The sequence below is a fragment of the Jaculus jaculus genome, chromosome X, assembly GCF_020740685.1.
Source record: "Jaculus jaculus isolate mJacJac1 chromosome X, mJacJac1.mat.Y.cur, whole genome shotgun sequence".
Lineage (NCBI taxonomy): Eukaryota > Metazoa > Chordata > Mammalia > Rodentia > Dipodidae > Jaculus > Jaculus jaculus.
Window position 1 is genome coordinate 126635609 of NC_059125.1, and position 20267 is coordinate 126655875.

General features: G+C 39.0%; 1 protein-coding gene across 3 annotated transcripts in view; it reads right to left on the reverse strand.

Moving 5' to 3' along the window:
• Znf280c (zinc finger protein 280C) overlaps positions 1–20267 on the reverse strand; it is a 66756-nt gene that overhangs the window by 26543 nt on the left and 19946 nt on the right. For all 3 annotated transcript variants that reach the window (XM_045141111.1, XM_045141112.1, XM_045141113.1), the window contains 6 exons: positions 14074–14179; positions 8016–8186; positions 7803–7912; positions 6044–6264; positions 1586–1743; positions 293–393 (listed from right to left, as the gene is read on the reverse strand). In XM_045141111.1, coding sequence (XP_044997046.1) covers positions 293–393; positions 1586–1743; positions 6044–6264; positions 7803–7912; positions 8016–8186; positions 14074–14179 — 867 coding nt within the window. The remainder of the gene's footprint in view (positions 1–292; positions 394–1585; positions 1744–6043; positions 6265–7802; positions 7913–8015; positions 8187–14073; positions 14180–20267) is intronic.

Sequence of the window (20267 nt, forward strand, 5' to 3'; positions counted from 1 at the left end):
CAATGATGAAGGTTTTCAATAATGCAGTGTTTCAACTCTAGTACACTAATTTAAGAGGTTAAGAAATAAAAGAACAAGCTGGGTGTGGTGACACATGCCTTTAATCCTAGCACTTGGGAGCAGAGGTAGGAAAATCGCTGTGAGTTCAAGGCCACCCTGAGACTACATAGTGAATTCCAGGTTAGCCTGGGCTACAGACCCTACCTTGAAAAAACCAAAAACAAAACAACAATACTATTTCAAAGCATATGAACACTGAACAAATACTCAAGTACTATACACATGGGTATACCTGGCAAATATATGGCATTTCACCAGGCTTGTGAGTATCTTTCATATGCTGTAAAAGAATATGCTCTCCTTCAAATGACAATTCACAGATTTTGCAAATAGCTGAAAGGAGAAAAACATTACACCAATTTTAGCATGTATATAAAAACAGAACACATTTTGTACATCCCTGACAATAAAAGGTAGTAATAATGAGGGTGGTTATAACAATTTTATTACTATTGACTCCACAACACTGTTCTAAGGAACCAAGGAGTAGTTCAGTGGCAGAGTACTTGCCTATAATGTATGAAGCCCTATGTTCAATACTCAGTACTGCAAAAGAAACAAAATAAAGTTCTGAAGATATTATTTAGCTTATTTCTCATAACATCACTGAGAACTGAATTGCTACTTTTTATTTAATTTTTATGAGACTGACATGTTGCCTAGTCCACTAAGAGGGTGACATTTAAAACAAATATTTTATTCATTTATTTGTAAGGAGAAAGAGAGAATATATGGGTATGCCAGCCCCTGCAAATCAACTCCAGACATACACACTGCTTTGTGCATGAGGCTTTGCATGGGTACTGGGGAATCAATCTTGGGTCATTAGGCTTTGCAGGCAAGTGTCTTAACCGCTGATCCATCTGCCTAACCCAGGAGCTGCTATTTTTATCCCCATTTTAAATATAAGGAAGCAGAAGCACAAAAAGATTAAGTAATTTGCCTGAGTATCCATAGCTATAGTACAAGGGAGTGCTTAAATTTGAATTCAATCTATGTATTTCCCAGACTGTTAATTACCATTGTAATTATTTTCTATTTTAAGTATAAATTAAGGCCATTGACTTTAAATTTAAGTATAATGGAAAATATATGTTCTGATTTAGTACCATCCATACTATGAGTTATGCAAGGAATTTACTACTCATCAGTTATTTAAAAAAGTAGTTAGATCTTAGTAATAAATTTAATTTTAAGAGTTAGGGCTGGAGAGATGGCTTAGCAGTTAAGGCACTTGCCTGTGAAGCCTAAGGACCCAGGTTCAATTCCCCAGGACCCACGTAAGCCAGATGCATAAGGTGGCACATGCATATAGAGCTTGTCTGCAGTGGCTAGAGGCCCTGACACATCTACTCTATCTGCCTCTCTCTCTTAAATAAAATATTTAAAGAGTTAAACTGTTTTTCAGTTTGCTCCCCAATTACAAGGTCTATTTATGATTTTTCTATCAGAATTTTTAAACTTCCCTTATAACCAAATAATCAAAAGCAGTAACATTCATGACTCCAATGAAATTGTCACTTACTAGAGAAGTCATGGGGAGTGTGTGTACTCTCAATGTGGCACTGCAGCTGGAAGGGTGTGGGATACTGCCGGTAGCAATGCTGGCAAGTAGTATGGTTTTCCCAGCTCTCACTGTTCTGCTTCTCAAGTTCTAGATGGTGTTTCATGTGGTTCATAAACCTATAAATGATTTTCGACACGAGAAAAAAATACAAATGTATATCCACAAAAAAAACTCACAAATAAGTACCTGATCATTAAAATTTTAAAAAATGCAGCTATATAACAGTAACTCAAAATAAAATCTCTAAAGCTTTTAAAGACCTTAAGAAAAGCATGTACTTTAGCTGGGCATGGTGGCATGCACATGTAGTCCCAATTACTTGTGAGGCTGAGAATGATTATTTGAGGTTATGAGCAACAAAGCAGATTCTATCACCAAATAAAGTATGTTCTTACTGCAGGTCACTGAGAAACCAAGCTGGAGTTGAGCTAGAAACCTCCTGCCTGTTGACTAGTTGTGAGAATGTTAGAAAGAGCTATGCTGCATGTAGCCTTTTGGGAGAGAGAAGTTATCAATTGTGTTAAACAGCAGTGGACCCTACAAGCCAAATGTGCCAACTGGTTCAATAGAGACATGCTTGTTATGGGGGAAATCAACCACTCTTTAATTGGACTGGAGGTCTGGCTCCATGGAAGGGAATACATGCCTGGTACTGAAAATCTAGTCAAAGCCTATAGGGAGGTCATAAGCTCTAAGGGAGTCTGCCTAAATGCATATATTATGCCCACCACACTGTCCTTTAATCACTTATGTTTATACCCATATATTAATGCTACTCTTACTTTTTGTTAGAGGAGCTTCTCTTTTCAGATGGTGGTGACTACTGGGGAGGCTCAAAACTCGCGAAAGTGCTGAGAATATTGAGGTGTTCAGCACTGACAGACATCTGTATCACACCCTCCAAGGCTCAGGGACCATTGCAGAAGAGGTGGCAGAAACAATGTTAGAGCCAAAGGAAGAAGAGTACTGCTTACAATGCTGTCATCCAGGCACACAGTGGCCTTGATATTCATGACCTCACAGTGGCTGAAACTACCTACACAATTTTTTCATAATAGGAGGAAATAAATGAAGGCATCAAAATGAAGGGATTTGGTAGAGGGGATTGGGAGGAGAAAAAGGGAGGGTGGTGAGAGGGGATTACGATCATGGTATATTGTCTATATTAATGGAAGTTGTCAATCAATATGTACAATATTATTTCAAGGGACCAGAGAAAAGTGTGTGCTTAAAAAAATAATTTCATGTGGGGTGGGGAGGGAGGAAATTACCATGGGATTTTTTTTTATAATCATGGAAAATGCTAATAAAAATAAAATAAAATAAAAATGAAAAAAAAAATAAAAAGTTAAAAAAATCAATAAAATTGTTTTCTTGGGCTAGAAAAAAAATAATTTCATTAAGTGACTTTAAACATTTTTTTCCTTTTAATCTATTCATCTTTAAAAAAAATATTTATTTGCGGGCTGAAGAGATGGCTTAGCAGTTAAGATGTTTGCCTGCAAAGCCAAAGGTTCTTGGTTCGATTCTCTAGGACCCACATAAGCCAGATGCACAAGGAAGCTCATGCATCTGGAGTTTGTTTGCAGTCGCTGGAGGCCCTGGCACACACTCTCCCTCCCTCTCTTAAATAAATATAATATATAATATATATATATAATATATAAATATATATATATAATTTGCAAGCAGAGAGACAGAACACAGCGAGATAATCAACACACCAGAAATTATAGCTGCTGCAAATCTCCAAGTGCTTGCGCCACCTTGTGCAATTGGCCCTAAAAGGGTACCAGGGAATCAAACTCAGACTGTTAGATTTTGCCAGCAAATGCCTTAACTGCTGAGCCATCTCTCTACTCCTTTTTAATTTTTGTATTAAAAATAATCCAAGCTGGGCGTGGTGACACACGCTTTTAATCCAGCACTTGGGAGGCAGAGGTAGGAGGAGCGCTGAGTTTGAGGCCACCCTGAGACTACATAGAAAATTTCAGGTAAGCCTGGGCTAGCATGGGACTTTAACTCAAAAAACAAAACAAAACCAAAAATAATCCATTAATGTAGTTAATAAGACATGCTACAAATTTACTATAATTACCATTGTATCAGATTTAATATAATTTAGGGGTTTGGGAATATTTCTCAGCTGTAATAGGTACTTGCTTGCAAAGCTTGTCAGCTTGGGTTCAAGTCCCCATGTAAAGCTGGGCAGGCATTCATTTGCAGTGGCAAGAGACCCAGACATGCCCCTCTCCACACATGCATACACACACATGCAAATAAATCAACTAAATGAAAAAAATATTACTAAAGAAAAATGGCAGGCTTCTTTCTCATGCATCAAATACTAAACTTTAAGAAAAATATATTTATTTGAAAGGAGAAGAGGGAGGAAGAGAGAAAAAGAGGGAGAGAACAGGCATGCCAGGGCCTCTAGCCATTGTAAACAATCTCCAGATGCATGTGCTACCCTGTGCATCTGGCACTTTGTGGGCACTGGCAAATCAAACCTAGATGGTTAGGCTTTGCAGGCAACTGTCTTAACTGCTGAGAAATCTCTGTAGCCTTAAAAAAAAATTTTTTTTTGGCTTTTCGAGGTAGGGTCTTTCTGTAGCCCAGGATGACCTGGAATCCACTATGTAATCTCAGGGTGGCCTGGAACTCATGGTGATCCTCCTACTCCTATCTCTGGATTGCTGGGATTAAAGGCATTCACTACCACACCTGGCTAGAATGTTTTATTTTTTTTTGACAACTTCCATAATTGTAAACAATATCCCATAGTAATTCCCTTCCTTCCCCCACTTTGCCCTTTGAAACTCCACTCTATCATATCCCCTCCTCATCTTAATCAGTCTCTCTTTTATTTTGATATCATGATCTTTTCTTCCTATTATATAGGTACTGTCAGGTCATGGATATCCAGGCCATTTGGTGTGTGGAAGGAGTATGTTGTAAGGAGTTCTACCCTTCCTTTGGCTCTTACATTCTTTCCACCACCTCTTCCACAATGGACCCTGAGCCATGGAAGATGTGATTTGAGATATTTCAGTGATGAGCACTCCTCTGTCACTTCTCAGCACCATGGTGCCTTCTGAAAAGTGAGAGTAGCATTAATATATGGGTATGAAAATTAAGAGGAGTGTGTTTACTGGGCAGTTTGGTGAGCATGGTATATACTTTTCTGGCTAGAACTTTTTGTTTTGTTTACAGGCAGAAGTGGGTAATGGGTGGGGTGCATCAGCACTTCCTGCCACTGCAAACTCCAGACACATGCGCCACCTTGTGCATCTAGCTTTAGGAGGGCCCGAGGGAATCAAACTTAGGCCTTCAGGCTTTGCAAGCAAGCAGTGCCTTTAATTACTGTGTCATTTCTCCAGCCCTCAAATGCTGTATGTATTTCAAAATAAAACACTTAAAATAGAGCAGCTACAGAGTCATAAAAGAAAACTTAAAACTTAAGACAGAGCTGGAGAGGTGACTCAGTGGTTAAAGGCGCTTACTTTCAAAGCCTGCTGGCCCAGGTTTGATTCTCCAGTACCAACGCACAGCCAGATGCACAACGTGGCATATGCAACTGGAGTTTGTTTGCAGTGGCAGGAAACCCTGGCATGCCTATTCTCTCTTTGGTTCTTCCTTCTATGAACAAATAAAATTTAAGATATAAATGTACAAAATTCCACTGGGTCTTATATCTCTGTGTTAAAACGTGTTTCAAGTATAAAATCAGACACACATGTTTCATACAACTTGAAGTTTTCTCAAGAAGTTTCAAAAGGGATAACTTTCCTTTAAAAAAGTTGACCACCTTCGTATATATAGAAAATATACCATGAAAGGATCACCTTTCTAAATGCTAAAAATTCTAACTATGTATTAAAAACTTTGAATATTAAATAAGACTAGTCTAGAGATTAAAAAGGACAAAGAAGTTCTTCTTGTAATGTAAAGATGTAAGATTCAAAGCAACTATAAAATATAGGAGAAAAAAAGTAATTTCTCCTGTTATAGTGAATATATTTTGCCATTTCTCAAGCTACACGAAGAACGAAACTAGGTAAATTCACATGTAAAATTTAAAATGCCGCTGGGCGTGGTGGTGCACGCCTTTAATCCCAGCACCTTTAATCCCAGCACTCGGGAGGGAGGCAGAGGTAGGAGGATCGCTGTGAGTTCAAGGCCACCCTGAGACTACATAGTGAATTCCAGGTCAGCCTGGGCTACAGTAAGACCCTACCTTGAAAAAACTAAAAACAAAAACAAACAAATTTAAAATGCAAAGAGGACAAAAGATTTCATCTAACAGTGTTAAAATGTTTTATCTAGCACAGCAATGAAAAATAAAGATAGAACATTCATATGTCTCTAGGTTATAGTTGGTTTATTTTCATATAAATAAAATGAGTATTTACATACCTAATATTATTTTTAAGAACTTTCGAGCAACTGAAGCATTTAAAAGTTGCATAAGTCTTCGGTTCTTCATCAGTAGCACCTTCATGTCTTCCATAATAAAAGTCACTAACTAGCATAATCAATTTTCCTGTCTCTGAACCAATGTTACTGATGTTTTCATCACTAGCAAGTTCTGCTTTAAGAGTTTCCAATAAGTTATTTATTCTGTTTGGGCAACAATACTGAAAGAGGAGAAAAATATGTCTCATTTATATCTCTTATAAAAAATTCAGATGTCAGAAATGAGTCCTGTGTTTACAACTAGGGCCAGATAAAATAAAGTTATGCTTGGCAATATATTTGGAAAGATATTCACTAAACATTGCCTTTTTTCCTTATAAACTCTTAAAAATCTCAATAACATTTTCAACAGCATAGATGAACTTAAAAGATATTACATTAAGTGCATTTTTAATAAGTTAACTTCAAAAACAAATTGAAAACTTTCTGTTCAAAGTCCTTGGTTCCTTATAATTTTTCTTTTAATATATAAAAATATTTTATATTTTACTTTTTGTTCAAAATTATGCATTTAATATTTATGCCAATATAACATAAATATAGGTAGTTTTACACACCATTATGCATAAGCTTAATTATCAAATTATATAGTATTATTTTAGTATAGTTGGAGTTAGACTTTTAGCTGAGCTAACTTGCCATTATACAAACTCAAGATTCTAGAAGACCTGTGGCTCACAAAAAAAGAATTGTCACGTCGGGCATGGTGGTGCATACCTTTAATCCCAGCACTTGGGAGGCAGAGGGAGGAGGATCACCATGAGTTTGAGGCCACCCTGTGACTATGTAGTGAATTCCAGGTCAGCCAGAATGAGACCCTACCTCAAAAAAAAAAAAAAAAAAAAAGAAAAGAATTATCAGTTACATCTTGAAAACCTTAATTCTATCCATAGTTCTTAAATTTATTTCATTAAAAAAATCAAAACCTCTTTTGAACCAACTCTAATGTAGAGTACTTTCATATATAAGCTGCTTTTCAATGAGAAAATTCATTTTGTTGGAAAGCAGTAGTTCAGTGAAGGGGATGGGTGAGGATGGGACAAAAGAAGCTACTGGGAAAGGATTATGATCAAATTATGTTATGTTCATGGATGAAAATTGGCAAAAAACTAATAAGGGGGATTTCCTATTCTCTGTAATGCCTTCTTGGTCAACAGTTCTGCCTTCTTTCCTTCTCTTAAATTTTGTCTATACTCCAACAAAATCAATATAAACTTTGAAAGGTAATAAAATTTCAAAACTTTACATAAATGTAATTTTTTTTTTTGTTTTTTTGAGGTAGGGTCTCGCTGTATCTCAGGCTGACCTGAAATTCACTATATAGTCTCAGGGTGGCCGCAAACTCACAGGTAGTGATCCTCCTACCTGTGTGTCCTGAGTGCACTAACCTGGAATTAACTATGTAGTCTCAGGGTGGCCTTAAAGATCCTCCTACCTCTGCTTCCTGAGTGATGGGATTAAAGGTGTGCACCACTACATCTCCTACACACCCAGCTATAAATGTGAAAATTCTGTGAACATACAACATATCCTTCAGAATTAAACGTTTTCCCCCTATTCTTTAATAAGTGGGAAGGCAGGATAGAAGGTCAACAGTATTTGGCTTAATGAAATAGAATATACAATACACATAAAACTATTTTTAAGAAAATACCAATACATCAAAATTTGAAAAACCAAATTTTGAAAGAAGTTTTACCTTCATGTGGCATTTCAAATGATCCAAAAAAGTGAACTTTATATTGCACTTTGGGCAAGATCTTTGTGAAGGTGTTCCACTTTTAGATTGGGTTGATGAGGTATTTGGATCTAGAATTAAGGACTTTGATGAGACAAATTCCACTTTTCTATCACCATTTCTAAAATCTATCTACAACTAATACACCTTTCAAATGCTAGATTTCATACTTACTTGTTGATACAATAACCTGGGAAGATGCCTCTGAGTAAGGCTTACTTAAAAATGATGACGAGGAGGGACTTGCTTTAGGAACACTTTCATTGGTCTTTGGCATTTTCAGATTATCATTGCTTACATTAGATGCAGAAGAATGTTTTACTCCAAATAAAGTTTGATGAATACCTATAGAAATTCAAATAGGGAATATACTTAGGAAAGTTTTAGCATAGACTATTACTTATTGTAAAACCTGCTTTTACAATGGCTTTATATTTAAAATTTTGTAAAAATATCTTGGGAGTTAAATTAAATATAATTTATTCCATTATACAAATGACAAAATATAAAAAAAAACTTAGTTAAAAAATAGAGACTATACAACAAACAGCTTCTATAGAATACATATATTTCAGAGTCACAAAATAAACCTTATGCAAGAAAAGTTTTTAAAAGTTACTTTCAAATAAAGAAACGCATATGTACATCTATCATCTTTAAAGTTAGGCCTAGGTTGGGCAGGTGGACCAGCGGTTCAAAGAATTTGCTTACAAAGCTCTCTGGGCCATGTTTGATACACACATAAAGCCAGATATACAAAGTGCCATCCATATGCATTTGGAGTTTGCATCAACAATAGGCCTTGGCACACCCCTATACTCTCTTTCTTTCAAATAAATAAATAACCAGTGGGTTTTTTGGTTTTTTTTGGAACAATCAGGTTTTATATCCATAATGCCAAGTCTCTCTCTTAACCTGAAGCTTGATGTTTTTCCAGTCAAGATTAGCTGACTGGCTAGTCAATCCTCCTGTCTCCACCTCCTTATGCTTGTGCAGAAAGTGCTCTTAGCCACTGAATCATCTTTCCCTATGCCAATATAATTTATTTATATATATATAAGCCACGAAAAACCAAATATATATGTGTATGTATGTATGTGTGTGTGTATGTATACACACACACACACACACGTATATGTACGTATTTGTTTTTTCGTGGTAGGGTCTCACTCTGGCCCAGGCTGACCTGGAATTCAGTATGTAGTTTCAGGGTGGCCTCGAAGACGGCAATCCTCCTACCTCTGCCTCCTGAGTGCTACGATTAAAGGTGTGCGCCACCATATGCCTGGTATAATATATATATGTTGTTTCAAGAAAAGGTCTTACTCTAGCCCAGGCTAATCTGGAATCTACTATGTAGTCCCAGGTTGGCCTCAAACTCATGGCGATCCTCCTGCCTCGGCCTCCTGAGTGCTGGCATTAAAGACATGCGCCACTATGGGCAGCTCCAATATACAATAAAAAAAGTAGCTGGGCATGGTGGCGCACGCCTTTAATCCCAGCACTCAGGAGGTAGAGGTAGGAGGATTGCCATGAATTCGAGACCACCCTGAGACTTCACAGTGAATTCCAGGTCAGCCTGGGCTAGAGTGAGACCCTACCTCGAAAAAAAAAAAAAGTTAGGCCTGGAGAGATGGTTCAGTGGTTAAGGTGCTTGTCTACCATGTAATTAGAATTGGGTTCGATTCCCCAGTACCCACATAAAGCCAGACACACAAAGTGTGGCATACATCTGGAGTTCACTTGCAGTGGCTAGAAGCACAGATGCACCTATTCTCTTAATCTCTCTCCTCCTCGCCTCTTTCTCTCTCATAAATAAATATAAATATTTTATATATAATTTATATTTTTATATAAATAAATATAAATATTTATATTTTATTTATTTACAAGCAGAGAGATAGAGAATGAGAATTGGGCACACCAGGGCTACTAATACTGTAAACAAACTAGCCACATAGGCTATTTTGTGCATCCGTGGCTTTACATGGGTACTGAGGAATCAAACCCAGGCCATCAGGCTTTCTAAACAAGTGCCTTTACCCACTGAGTGATCTCTCCAGCTCTAACATACAATTTTTTTTGAGGTAGGGTCTCACTCTATCCCAGGCTGACTTGGAATTCATTGTGTAGTCTCAGGGTAGCCTTGAACTTAATGGTGATCTTCCTACCTCCGCCTTCCAAGTGCTGGGATTAAAGACGTGCACTACCACTCCTGGCCCTAACATACAATTATTATTATTTTTTTTTAATTTTAGAGAGAGACAGAATTGGCCTCAGCCACTGCAATCAAATTCCATAAAGTTGCACCAACTAGTGGGCATGTACGACCTTGCACTTGCCTCACCTTTGTACATCTGGCTTACATGGAATCTGGAGAGTCAAACATGGGTCCTTAGGCTTTGCAGGCCAGTGCCTTAACCACTAAGCCATCTCTCCAGCTCTAATATAAATTTTTAAAGCATGAATATATCTAAGCTAAAGAAAACTGTTATAGATAAGTTTAAAATTCTGATCCTGGGCTGGAGCAATGGTTAGGTGGTTAAGGCACTTGCCAACAAAGCCAAAGGAGACAGGTTCAATTCCCCAGTATCCACAAAAAGCCAAATGCATCAGGTGGCACATGCATCTGGAGTTTGTTTGCAGTGGCTAGAGGCCGTGGTGTGCCCATTCTTTCTATGTGCCCCTATTTCATATGTGTGTGTGTGTGTGTGTGTGTGTGTGTGTGTGTGTGTGTTTGAAGGTAGAGTTTCACTCTAGTCCAGGCTGATGACTCACTATGTAGTCTCCCAAGGGCTGGGACTAAAGAAATGCGCCACCATGCCCAGCTTTAAAAATATTTTATTTTTATTTATTTATTGGAGAGAGAAAGAATGGGCATGCCAGGGCCTCTAGCCACTGCAAATGAACTCCAGATGCATGTGTCACCTTGTACACCTGGCTTACATGTCCTGGGGAATCTAACCAGTATGTCTTTTGTCTTTTCAGGCAAGTGTCTTAACCACTAAGCCATCTCTCCAGCCCTATGTGCCTTTTTCTCTCTCTCAAATAAAGAAAGACAGAAGTAAAATATCTTTAAAATAAAAATTTTGGGCTGGGTGTGGTAGTTCATGCCTTTAATCTCAGAACTTGAGAGGCAGAGGTAGGAGAATTACCATGAGTTCAAGGCTACCCTGAGACTACATAGCCTAGGCTAGAGTAAAACCCTACCTCAAAAAAAAAAAAATTCTGATCCTTTAACTTATTTATTTTTATTGCTTTTAGGATATGCTAGTACCTACTCTCAACTGTTTTTATCTGTTCCAATTAAATTTCCATTTCTTGGGCTAGGGAGATGGATCAGTAGTTAAAAGCACTTGTTTACAAAGCTATATGGCCTTGGTTCAATTCTCCAGTATCCATATAAAGCCAAACAAAGTAAAGCATGTATTTGGAGTTCTTTTGCAGTGGCAGGAGGCCCTGACATGCCCATACTCACTCTCTCTCTCTCTCTGTTAATAAATACATTTAAAAAATCCAAAAAAAAAAAAAAAAAAAAAAACCAGCCAGGCGTGGTGGTGCATGCCTTTAATCCCAGCACTTGGGAGGCAGAGATAGGAGGATCGCCATGAGTTTGAGGCCACCCTGAGAATGCAGGGTGAATTCCAGGTCAGCCTGAGCTACAGTGAGACCCTATCTTGAAAAACCAAAAAAAAAAAAAAATCCATTTCCTTCAATTGACTCATATCTAACCTTCTATAACACCCTCCCAGATCATCTGCAAGAGCATTCATTTATCATGCTCTCAAACATATACCACATATTTATAATTATCATTTTAGCAAGTTTTTTTAAAATTATTTAAAGTTTATAATGTAATTTTCACTTTTCTTATTTTGGACACAACAAAGTCCTAAGATATGTAACTTTATTTTCAAATAGCTCATTCCTAGTTAAGGGAACAAATTCATGGCATGAGAAAAAATAAAAATTATCTATATTTTAATAATGTGAGAAAAATGAGGTATAAAGGTCAGGTGATTGATAAATTCCACATAAATCTTTAAAAAAAAGGTTTTAACTGTCTTTAACACTAATTTTCTATTCAGGGCAAAGCTCTGTTCTCTGTAATACAAAAAATTCTTTTTTAAAATAGCATCTCATGTAGACCAGGCTGGCCTTGAAATTGATTTGTAACTAATACTATCCTTGAACTCCTGATCCTTCTGTCCCCAATACATTGAAAGTGCTGGGACTACAGATATGTGTCACCACATCCAGTGTAAAAACTTTTTTTTTTTTTTTTTGAGGAAGGGTCTTACTCTAGCTCATGCTGACCTGAAATTCACTCTCAGGGTGGCCTTGAACTCATGGTGATGCTCCTACCTCTGCCTCTCAAGTGCTAGGATCAAAGGCATACACCACTGTGGTGGTTTGATTCAGGTGTCTCCCATAAGCTTGGGTATTCTGAATGCTAGTCAACCCAGCTGATGACAACTGGAAATTAAAACCTCCTGGAGCAATGTATTGTTGGCTTATGGGTGTTATAGTCAGTTTTCCCATGCCAGTGTTTGGCACACTCTCCTATTGCTGTTGTCCACCTGATGTTGGCAAGGGGGTGATATCCACCCTCTGCTCATGTTGTTGTTTTCCCTGCCACTGTGGAGCTTCCCCTCGAGTCTGTAAGCCAAAATAAACCATTTTTCCCCCCACGAGGTGCCTTTGGTTGGGTGATTTCTGCCAGCAATGCAAAGCTGACTGCAACACAGCCACCATGCCCAGAAAGTGTAAAAACTTTCAAAAAGAAGGGTCACTGTCTTTAACCTCTAGAAGTTTCACAAATTGTTTTATGAGTCACACCATGTGCTTTGTAAGATCAGACTTAGCTAACCAGACACACAGATAGGTTACTATTAATGAATTATCAAAGTGGGAAAGGACTTTTGACACCCACATGAAACCTTTGCTTTGGTTGGATAAATGTATTATCTTACTTATCAGCAAATAAAAATTCAAAAGATTCTTACAACCTTCTCTATTTAGTGAACCGCCAAATTAACAAATAGAAAAAGTGATTTCTGGGCTGGAGAAATGGCTTAGTGGTTAAGGCATTTACCTGCAAAGCCAAAAGACTCAGGTTCAATTCCCCTAGACCCACGTATGCCAGATGTATAAGGTAGCACATGCATTTGGAGTTTGTTTGCAGTGGCTGGAGGTCCTGGCACACCTATTCTTTCTCTCTCTCAAGTAAATACATAAAAATAAAAAAAGTACTTTCTTCCAATATAGATTAATTTTAGTAAAATTCTTTCAATGGCATACTTATTCTAGTTAATGAAAATTTTGACATGCTAGGTGATTAAAACTCTGTACCGCTACTTCAGTTGAACAATTTCAGGTTCTTTCTTTAGTTCTTTTGTTTTTTTGAGGTAGGGTTTCACTCTAGTCCAGGCTGACCTGGAATTCACTATGTAGTCTCAGGGTGGCCTTGAACACGTAGAGATCCTCCTACTTCTGCCACTCAAGTGCTAGGATTAAAGGCATGCACCACTATGCCCGACACTTTCTTTAGCTCTGGAATTTTATGATACTATCCTACAATCATATTAACTATCCTATCTATAACATTTGGTATATGGACAGTTTACTAAGAAATCAACTAAAGGCATGCATTTTTCTCATACTAATGACCTTCAATCAAATAATGGATTCTTTTTTTTAAACTTTAATTTAAATTTATTTATTTGAGAACAGACAGAGAGAAAGAAAGAGAGAGAGAGAGAGAAATAAAGAATGGGCGCACCAGGGCCTCTAGCCACTGCAAACAAATTCCAGATACATGCACCACCTTGAGCATCTGGCTTATGTGGGTACTGGCGAAATGAGCCTTGAACCAGGGTCCTGAGGCTTCACAGGCAAGTTCTTAACCACTAAGCTATCTCTCCAGCCCAAGTAAAGAATTCTTTATAGAGAATTTAAGGCCTCAAGCAATTTTTGTCTTACAGAAATTATGTTAAGATATAGACAAGCCAACTTAAAAGAAAGAAATAAAATATTCTATTATTAAATATAATTTATAAAAATCATCCATTAAAGGCATTTAGAAATGATAAACTCTGTTCCAGCTTTATATATATCTTTATACATGCACACACACATGCAAAGGTATTGATTTGGACACAGAAATTCAATTCTATATAAATATTAAGTCTCTTTTTATTTTTATAATTTATGAAAACGTGCTATATCAAACCTGTACTTGTTTTCGGTATGCCTGAGGGCAGTGTATCCTTGGTTGAATCAAACAGTAAAAGTGAAGAAGCATCTGAACCAACTTGAGATGAAATCTTTGAAAAACCCTGTAAAAAGTTATATTTTGTTTCATAAATTTTTATCAAGGTAAATTTAACTGGATTCAAAGACTATAAAGATAACCTTAATGATTCAATTACTAACAAGTTATAAAACACAAAACTAATTACAACTCTCTGCTAAAACTATTTGTACATATTTGGGGAGGAGCAGATACCATTCTCTAATATTTGTGAGACAAGCCCAATAGACTGGGCCCCCCCTTTTTTTAAAATTTTTTTTTAAAATTTTTATTAACATTTTCCATGATTATAAAATATATCCCATGGTAATTCCCTCCCTCCCCACCCCCACACTTTCCCATTTGAAATTCCATTCTCCATCATATTACCTCCCCATTACAATCATTGTAATTACATATATACAATATCAACCTATTAAGTATCCTCCTCCCTTCCTTTCTCTACCCTTTATGTCTCCTTTTTAACTTACTGGCCTCTGCTACTAAGTATTTTCATTCTCACGCAGAAGCCCAGTCATCTGTAGCTAGGATCCACATATGAGAGAGAACATGTGGCGCTTGGCTTTCTGGGGCCCCCCTTTTTTTAATGAGAGTGTACACATGCGCAAGAGAATTGGCATGCCAGGGCCTCCAGCCACTGCAATCAAACTCCAGATACGTGTGCCACTTTGTGCATATGTATGACCTTTCATGCTTGCGTGTGCCTATCTGGAGAGTTGAACCTGGGCCCTTGGGTTTTGCAGGCAAATGCCTTAACTGCTAAGCCATCTCTCCAACCCATATTTTTATAATTGTTCTGGAAAACGAAAATTAGCTTAAAATAAAATGTTAAAATTATGCTGGGCGTGGTGGCGCACGCCTTTAATCCCAGCACTCGGGAGGCAGAGGTAGGAGGATCACCATGAGTTCGAGGCCACCCTGAGATGACAGAGTTAATTCCAGGTCAGCCTGGACCAGAGTGAGACCCTACCTCGTAAAACCAAAAAAAAATAAAATGTTAAAATTAAATAACTGATACATTGCCAAGGAAGAGGTTTTATGTTACTATAACTTTTTGTAAGAAAATTTCAGTAGTATCTGTCAGGACGTTCAAAAGTCCATAACATTTGACACCATTATTCCACTTCTAATAATTCATGTAAAGGAATGTTTAATGGCATTTAATAGCAAAAAACCAAAAATCCATGTACAATAATAGAGGGATAAATAAATGAAATACTATCATGCATCATCACACTTTTGAGAAACATACGACAAAATATTCTCAATAAAATATTCAGTGAAAAATGAGGAATGGGTATCAAATTTATATAAATATGATCCTAACTGTTATATCACACTATGTTCAGAAAATAAAAATCAGAGCTAGGGAGATGGACCTAAGGTTAAAGATGCTTGTTTGCAAAGCCTGCTTGGCCCAGGTTTGACTGACTGATGAACCAAGTGGTGCATTCATCTGGAGTTCATATCCAGCAGCAAGAAGCCCTGATACAACCATTTTCTTTATTCTCCCTCTCTCACTGCTAACATATTTATTTATTTGCAGAGAGAGAGAAAAAATATGGTTACGCCAAGGACCTCTAGCCACTGCAAACAAACTGCAGATGTATGTACCACTTTGTTCATCTGGCTTTATGTGGGTACTGGGGAACTGAACCCAGGTCGATAGGCATTGCAGGCAAGCACATTCACCACTGAGCCATTTCTCCAGCCCCCCTTTTTTTTTTTTTTTTTGGTTTTTCAAAGTAGTAGCCCAGGCTGACCTGGAATTCACTATGTAGTCTCAGGGAGTCTTTGAATTCACAGTGATCCTCTTACCTCTGCCTCCCAAGTGCTGGGACTAAAGGCGTGTACCACCATGCCTGGCAGCACTTTTTAAATTTTTATTTATTTGGGAGAGAGCAAAAGAACTTAATAGAGAGAATGGGCATGCCAGAGCTTCCAGCTCCTGCAAATGAACTCCAGACACATGCACTATCTTGTGCATATGGGGGTCCTGTGGAATCAAACCTGGGTCCTCTTGCTTTGCAGGCAAGTGCCTTAACCACTAATCCATCTCTCTAGGTAGGGTCTTGCTCTAACCCAAGCTGACTTGGAATTTACTAGGTAGTGTCAGGCTGGCCTCCAATTCATAGTGATGCTCCTACCTCTGCTTCCCAAGAGCTGAAATTAAAGGTGTGCTGGACCACCATACCTGGCTAAACCACTCACTTTCAATTTCCAAAAATAGTTCATTACCAGAATTTCCTCCAAAAAGTTAATACTTTAAACATTTTCTGAGGTTACAACTCTGGACACAAGTCCCATGATGTTAGAAATCACACTATTCAATAAATAAATGACTTATGTTCACTGAAAAGTTCTTATGTCTCAAAAAATGGTTCAGAAAGTTACCAAATACAATGACAACATTGAAGAGGGGATAACTGGAACTCCTAAGATCTGCCCATTTATTTAACTACGCAACTATGGAAAAGTTACTTCTGAGCTTCAAGTTATTTTTATTTATGTTTCTAACTGAAAAAGTCACCAATAATTGTGTATTTAAAATATACTTGCTGTTTCCAGAGCATATATTATATCAAGTAGCTGTTATAAGCCATTCTTTAGAAGCATTCCAGCTCTTTTGAGGTAAACTCACTCATGGGCCTGAGCTGACTAAATTATGCTAGACTGGCTAGCGAGTGAGCTGCACAACTACACCTGGACTTTCTTTTAGGTGGGTTCTAGAGATCAAACTATGGGCCTTGTGTTTACACAAAAGAACTTTACAGAGATAGCTTTTAAACATATTTTTGTGATTTATTTGTGTGTTTGTGTGTGTATATAGGCACATGAGGGACCTCTTGCTAGTTGTAATGGTCACCAAAAGCTTGCTCTACTTTTTTTTTTTTGGGGGGGGGGTTTTCAAGGTAGGGTCTCTCTAGCTCAGGCTGACCTAGAATTCACTATGTAGTCTCAGAGTGGCCTTGAACTCACAGTGACCCTCCTACTTCAGCCTCCTGAATGCTGGGATTAAAGGCATGTGCTACCACGCCCAACTTTTGTTCTGATTTTTGAGTTCAGCTTAAGTAGGTGGCTTGAGAAATAAACAAAAACTGACAGGCTTTGCAAGCAAATGCCTTTAACTACTAAGACATCTTCCCAGCCCTGTCTAAAAGTTTTAAAGCTAAATAACAGGGCTGGAGAGATGGCTGAGTGGTTAAGTGCTTACCTGTGAAGCCTAAGGATCCTGGTTCGAGGCTCGATTCTCCAGGACCCATGTTAGCCAGATGCACAAGGGGGTGCACACGTTTGGAGTTCATTTGCAGTGGCTGGAGGCCCTGGCGTGCCCATTCTCTCTCTCTCTCTGTTTCTTTCTCTCTGTCTGTTGCTCTCAAATAAATAAATAAATAAATAGATAAAAAAATAAAAGCTAAACAATAAAATTGTGCTTTGGGGAGCTGGGGAGATTTCTTAGTGGTTAGAGGTACTTGTTTGCAAACACTGCTGGCCTGGATTCAATTCCCCATTACTCACATAAAGCCAGATGCACAAAGTGGCACATGCATCTGGAGTTTGTTTGCAGAAGCAAGAGGCCTGGCATACCCATTTTCTTTCTCTGTCTCTTTGAAAACAAATTAAAAAAAATACTTTTGGGCCAGGCATGGTGGCATACGCCATTAATTCCAGCACTTGGGAGGCAGAGGTAGGAGGATTGCTGTGAGTTCGAGGCCACCCTGAGACTACAGAGTGAATGTCAGGTCAGCCTGAGCTAGAGTGAGACCCTACCTCGGAAAAAAAAAAACAAACAAACAACTTTTGGAATAATCTTCCTAATTAAGAATACCTGGTCTAATTTACTCTCTTAAAATTGATTTCCTGTGCCAGGCATGGTGGCACACGCCTTTAATCCCAGAACTCGGCAGGCAGAGGTAGAAGGATCACCATGAGTTCGAGGCCACCCTGAGACTACATAGAGAATTCCAGGTCTGCCTGAGCTAAAGTGAGACCCTACTTCGTAAAACCAAAAAGATTTCCTGAAAGTAAACAGTAGAAAATGGGTTATAGGAAGTGGGACGGGAAGGTGGGGATAGTCAAAAGTTGGTAGAAAATTTAGGCAAGGTAGCCACTGGATTTGATGGTTGGTTGTTGTAATATTGACTTAATGACTTCAACAGATTAGGAACACATATACATTATTACTTATTTATTTTTATTCTTTCAAGGTGGGGTCTCACTCTAGGCCAGATTAGCCTGGAATTCAATATGTAGTCTCAGGGTGGTCTTGAATTCACAGCAATCCTCCTACCTCTGCCTCCCAAGTGCTGGGATTAAAGGTGTGTGCCACCATACCTGGCTCACATATATGTAAAATCAAAAAAAGGGCTAAAGAGATGGCTTAGCAGTTAAGGCTCTTGCCTGTGAAGCCTAAGGGCCTATGTTCGATCTATCATCAGATCCCATGTAAGCCAGATGTCACAAAGGTGACACATGCATAAGGAGGCACATGCACACTAGGTGGTGTAAGCATCTGGAGTCCGAACATAGTGGCTCAGGCCCTGGCACACCAATTCTCTCTCCCTAAAACCAAAAATTTAATAAAAAATAAAAAACAAAAATACATTGAATATATTGCTATATAATCAATTGTGTCCATTTACTAGTGTTCCACAACACAATGAACAATTATAGTTTAAATGTTTTTTTTTTATTTCTTCTTTTTTTTTTTTTCTTTTGAGGTAGGGTCTCACTCTAGCTCAGGCTGATGTGGAATTCACTATGTAGTCTCAGGGTGGCCTTGAACTCATGTTGATCCTCTTACCTCTGCCACCCGAGGGCTGGGATTCAAGGCATGTACCACTACACCTGGCTGAAGTGTTTTTATTTCTCAGTAGCTGGAAGAAAGAATTTTAAAAATGAAATGATACCTGGGTGTGGTGGCACACACTTTTAATTCCAGCACTTGAAGGCAGAGGAAGGAGATTCACTGAGTTTAAGGCCAGTCTGAGAAGATGGCAGTGTAGGTACCACGCCAAAGCAGCCTGGGGGGAAAAAAAGACCAAAAAACCTCAGCAAAATACACACTTTTACTACAAAGTGAGGTGTATAGGAAACTGAAGCGGCAGCGGAGAAGTAGGAGAGATCTAGAGCATCCAGAGCCCGCACAGGCCGGCAAAAGCGGCCCCGGCAGCTCGGCCAACCGCGGCGACGGGGCGCACCAGAAAGCCGCCAGACTCGGCTCCAGCCACAGGAGAAGCCAGGTGCGGGATCTTCTCCTCATACCGCGCTCTCCGCAACTCGGGAAATGTGAGGGGAGAGCGGCAGTGAGCAGCGGAGGAGCAGACCACGAGGTAGAAGAACGAGTGGAGCAGCGAGACAACCAGAGCAGCCGCGGCTCCCTCCCCTCCCCCACCGCCTGAGCCCAGCTCCAGCGAACAGAGCAGCATCCCGGGACCGGCCACGCCAACTTGAGCCCACAGCGGGACCCAAGTAGGAGCAGAGTTCCGCAGCAACATCGGCAGCTCTGGAACTGGTACCAGCAGCCCCAGCAGCAGCAGACCCAGGAGCGTCAGCAGCGGTGGACCCAGGAGCGGCAACAACAGCAGACCCAGAAGCAGCAGCAGTTCCAGCAGTGGGGGTGCTGATCTGCAGGGCCACAGTTGCCAGGCTTGGTTTGCCCCGCAGGAAAAGCCAGTGCCCAGTTCCAGAAATCAGAACAGCAGCCCGACGACCCAGGCAGCAACTTGACTGAGACCAAAATCATCCAAGGTAACTGGGTTTGCACCAGGGAAGGGTCTCACTTGGTCACAAGCTGACTTGGATCCCTCAACAGACCAGAAATCATAACCTCTGTGTTGATAGAGGATCTGGTTGTTATATAATAACTACTCTGGCATACATACTTGGGGCTGTTTTTGACTGAATGGGTACAGTGTTTAGTTAACTTTTAGAATCTACTTGTATTTTATTCCACTCAGCCTACTTGAATACTCCCATAGCAGGGAAACTCAACCCCTAGGAGCACCTTTGTAGATACTCTCAGAGTCTTAAGAGCCACATCTAACACCTTAAGCTCCTACCCTGAAAATATATAACATCAAATCAATTGATACAGCTAAGAATACCCAGCT